This window comes from Zea mays, chromosome 1 (genome assembly GCF_902167145.1).
Source record: "Zea mays cultivar B73 chromosome 1, Zm-B73-REFERENCE-NAM-5.0, whole genome shotgun sequence".
NCBI lineage: Eukaryota > Viridiplantae > Streptophyta > Magnoliopsida > Poales > Poaceae > Zea > Zea mays.
In genome coordinates this window covers 45,901,763-45,906,380 of record NC_050096.1, presented here as the reverse complement: position 1 = coordinate 45,906,380, position 4,618 = coordinate 45,901,763, and the positions used below count along the sequence as shown (strand labels likewise).

General features: G+C 42.4%; 1 protein-coding gene across 1 annotated transcript; it reads right to left on the bottom strand.

Annotated features, from left to right (window-relative positions):
• Positions 1-855: 855 nt before the first annotated feature.
• Positions 856-4,263, bottom strand: LOC100279728 (Eukaryotic translation initiation factor 2 subunit alpha). The gene is given in 5 exon segments (NM_001152687.1): positions 856-1,155; positions 1,266-1,364; positions 2,239-2,343; positions 2,420-2,566; positions 3,631-4,263. Coding segments are annotated over 5 exon segments (1,020 nt in total). The 5' UTR covers positions 4,147-4,263; the 3' UTR covers positions 856-1,002.
• Positions 4,264-4,618: the final 355 nt, after the last annotated feature.

The window sequence follows — 4,618 nt, the reverse complement described above, 5'->3', positions numbered from 1 at the left end:
CCTGTTCGCATCCCTCACCGCCCTCCATTACTCTACCCCAGCTCCAAGCTTACGATCTTTTAAAGTCGTAAACCGCCTATTTATCTTATCTCATGTGTTAAATTTCATTAACAGATGTTATAAACCCTAGAATCTATCTAATGTTATGCCAATTGCCAACTCTAATTAAATAATTTTAACAAAAGTAGCTCGCTCATTTTTAGTAGCACGAGCACCACGTAACAAATTATACACCATTCATGTTTACTGGTAAATCGGAGCCGCGAGGCCAGTTAAGCAGGCCAGTTCGAATAGGCAGCACGAAGCCATAGAGCCAAAGGCAAACAAATTGGCTATACGACGAAGGGAATACTCACTGTATAACAACGGGATATGTTTTCACTCCCAGGAAAAATTCGGTGCTTCTTGACACAAGTAAAAGTAGGGATGAAAGTGGTAATCCGAGCTGTTAGGACAAATTAAATATTTTAAAATAGATATATATAAAATTTGATGTTGATTTTTTCTTATGTTATCAAACACATTAGTACAAATACGAAAAAAATATTACCTAAATTGTTTTATGTATTATTTGCTCCCTACAACACAAAAGGTTGAAAATTTTACCGAATTTGTTTCCGAATACCGAAGTTTATATCTATTGTTTGAGAAAATATATGATCAATTTGAGGTTTACCTTTTATGAATCTTTACAAGCTGAATGTTAAAAACAAGAATATAAATTTGTATTGTAGATTCTATATCCTATTTATTCGCAATCAAAGAAAAACAACTAAAAAACTGATTACCGAATAAATACCGTTTCCGGCCGTTTTCATCCCTAAGTAAAAGCTACCCCAACACTGGCTGAGCCCAAAACAGTAACACCTCAGGTAAGTTTCTGTGAATTCAACGAGATTTCAACCATCAAAACATAACAAAAAGAAACTGCTTCAAAACAGAACGATTTAGATCATAGCTGGTGCTATACAGCAAATCTCATTCAAATCAACCAGTGTTGCCTTAGTAAGCAGTGACGCCAGAATTTGTAAGATCAACGTTGCCCATTCCTGTATCTTCCTCCTCTTCACTGTCCACGTCACCATCGACCTCTGCGTTTTGTTCCATTAGGGAATCAATCTGGTCGAGGAATAGCTTGTCTTCCCGCTCGCTAACCTGTTTTCCGGATAGCATCCATAGCTTTAGGGTTTAGAACATGCACATGGAATACTAACATGCTTGGGGTGGGAATATAAAAAGAAAAGAAGATGTTGAAAACAACTTACAGCTCTTGGTGGTTCCTTCACTACTAACTTTCCTTTGTATTTTTCAATCTCTGCTGTACAAGCCTTGACTGCATCAGTGAGAACTGAAATCCCTTGGTCCTGTTCAAAGGCAAGGCAGAAAAGAAAGTTAATGATACAACCTTAACCATAACATTCAGCAAATTGCAATACATGGGGGTAAATATAAAAAATGATGCATGTACAAGTAGCATGCTACAACATAGAAAAGGAAAAACAAGGTGTTTCATTCGATAAGCAATGAAAATAATGGCTAGCAAATATATTTTTCGGGTTGCCTAATATAGAATCTGTTAACAAGCAACAAGAAATAGCATTCAGCTTCAGCATCAGTGATCCAAGCTAACCTATTAATTCCATAACTCGAATGAAAGAAAAAATTGTGAGACACTTTATAAGAACTATGAAAAGTCTGGAACCAGACAATACTGTGCTAATAATTTGATAAGATGATTGCATTTTGTGTAGTCAAAAATTGTGAACTACATTGATAACCATTTTGACAGATTATTACACTATAGATGGCACAGACAATACTGCACTACAAAAGTCTGGTCACTGCATTGTGTGCAATGTTACCTTCCAGCAAAAGGATAACCAGTAATCAGACCCTTTTCCAGTAAGGACTGAGGCATCAAAAGATCAAAATTATTGGCAAACAGAACAAGTGCCACAATAATAATTGGCAGGCCACAACTATTCTTAGCAACATATAAGTGCATCCTGGAGGTAATGCATATCTAATTTAAAATACAGAATGGATGAGAATCAATTGAAACATGCTCTCAAATTCTCAACAGACGAAATATGCAGCCTGGAGGTAATGCATATCTATGTTTAATGCAAAATTGTAATCACAGATTTGATGAGAAATGGGCCTCAGGGCAGACAAAACTTCAAAAGGCTCGGCTATAACAAATTGCTCACATATATTAAGTACTAAAATAATGTCAACCTTGTCAAGGGTCTGTGTGGTCAGAACATAAAGTGGAGGAGCAACTAGTTTAATCTTCACAGGACAATTATCATTGCCCGCAGCTTCAGCTTTCTTCATAGCTTGCTGCAAATACAGATACAATTAGTTTTTGCAAATACCATTGTCAAATCACAAGGACACCAACAGGGCCAACTAGAACCTTAATATGGAGCACTCCATCAAACTGGAAGCACTTCATCTCTATATCAGCACGGATCTTGAGTGGCTGCGGTGTCATCCTCCTCCTTATGTTCTTCACCAGTGAATCCTTAACCTCAGGGGTGACAGCAGGCACCACCTTAGCCACCTACCAGTAATTTTAAGCACATCCTTGTCTCAAATAGTTCTATATTCATACATATAGAGTAAATTCATAATACTTTCCAACAACAAAGGACAACATAAGCAGTAACATCATTCCAAATAAGATAAACAGAACTCATAAATCAATGCACATATTTTTGCCTACTGTTTGCTTAAACAATAAAACTGCATACAAAGCTAAGCACTAAAATAAAGCTATACCAGTGTCTATCAACTGCATGGAAATTCCAACTTGGTATATTCAATGATTTGAAATGCATGTGTTTCATGTTAGTTCAGAAGTTCTTTATGTAAACTCCACAACATGAGTCGATAAGTCAGGATTTACCATAAACCCTAACTCCCTAAGCCCTAAGGTCAAACATGGTAATATGGTACAAAATAATCAAAAAACTACTGCTATGGACTTTACATAAACTCCTACTGGTTCCTAAGGTCAAACATGGTAATATGGTACATAGTATATGGCCATATGGGAGAACTTTACAACATCCAACCTACTGAATTGTTCACCACTATATCTAATCATGATCGGATGATATGGGACAGGTCTACGACATCCAAACCTACTGAATCTGTCCGCCACCACATTTAATCAAGTTCAAACAACATAAATAGCCAAAGGAATGACTATCCAGGTTGCAATGGTGAGTGTTAGCTTCATAGGAAGGTTTTCAACTAAAAGATGTCAACCTTAACAATATCAAACCAGTTAACACCTCAGTGTTATCTACAATAACAACATCCACAAAGTTGGGATTAACAATTCAGAACAAAAGCTTCATATGGGGCAAAAAAGCAACAACGGGGCCACAAAGTACTATGGCTCTAAAAGAGTGGAGACTGGAGAGGTCTAACAATAAAAAGACTTAAAATCGTGTTCTATTCAGAGTATAGCACAAACAATAACAATATTAATCTGCTAGTCCTGTTCTATTCAGAGTATAGCATAAAGCACAAAGGTAGTTAGGAGAGCTATAAACATGCATGACATGGGCGGCCGGTCCCAATAAGCGATTTGCAGTTCGGTAAGGAAACGGAATTAACCTCCTGGCCATCTGGGCCGACCTCCTTTTCCTCATAGGTGAGTACGTCGAGGATAGCGTCAGGGTCCGCAACGATGAGCTTGAAGGCCTCGAAGGCGTGACCGTACTTGCGGTAGAGCGGCCAGCCAATCCGCTGGTAGAGCGGCTCGAGGTCGACCTCGAGCGTCTCGGCGACGTGGCGCATGATGGAGTGCACGAGCTTGGACTTGTTGTACCTGTCCTCGCATGCGTGCGCCTCCTCCTCGGAGACGCGGCGCTTTGAAAGGTCGATGTAGCCCTTGTCGCGGTCGACACGGAGCACGATGGCGGGCTCCTGGCGACCAACCTTGATGAGGGAGGAGATGGAGCGGATACGACGGCGGGAGAGCTCGGAGAAGAGGATCATGCCCTCGATGTTGTTGTACTCGAGCAGGGAGACGTACGCGCCCATGTCAGCGATGTGCTTCACCTGGATCATCACCGCGGCATCCACCTCCGGGAACCGCTGCTCATACATCCGGCACTCGAGGTTCGGCATCTTCGAAGGGGGAGGGTCTGACCGGAGCTGAGGGCGGCGAATCTAGGGTTTGGTTGGGTTTTGGGAGGCGACGGCGGCGGGTGCAGTTGGGCGGGCAGACGATGGTCTGTGTTGTGCTTGGCAGAAGGAACGAATCGGACGGCCACGCTCCGCTGTGGTCTCAATCTATATCTATATCTATATTTATACTACTCCTTAAGATAGGAACGAAGGCGTCCACACCTACGACGTGCCCCTGCCCTTCGACCTGGTCTCCATGCCCCACTGCCACAGTCTGCGCCCCTCCCCCGCCGTGACAACCGCCCCCTGATGCCGCGCGTCTACATCGCTCGCTAGCCTCGCAATCGCCTAGCCCGCGCTCGGCCGCCACCACCGCCCGTGCGTGCCCCCTGCCTCGCTCCAGTCACGCCCTAGCCCCCTGCTCAGCAAGTCGCTGGGCTCCTCACCTCCACACGCCCATGCCTCCGCCCTA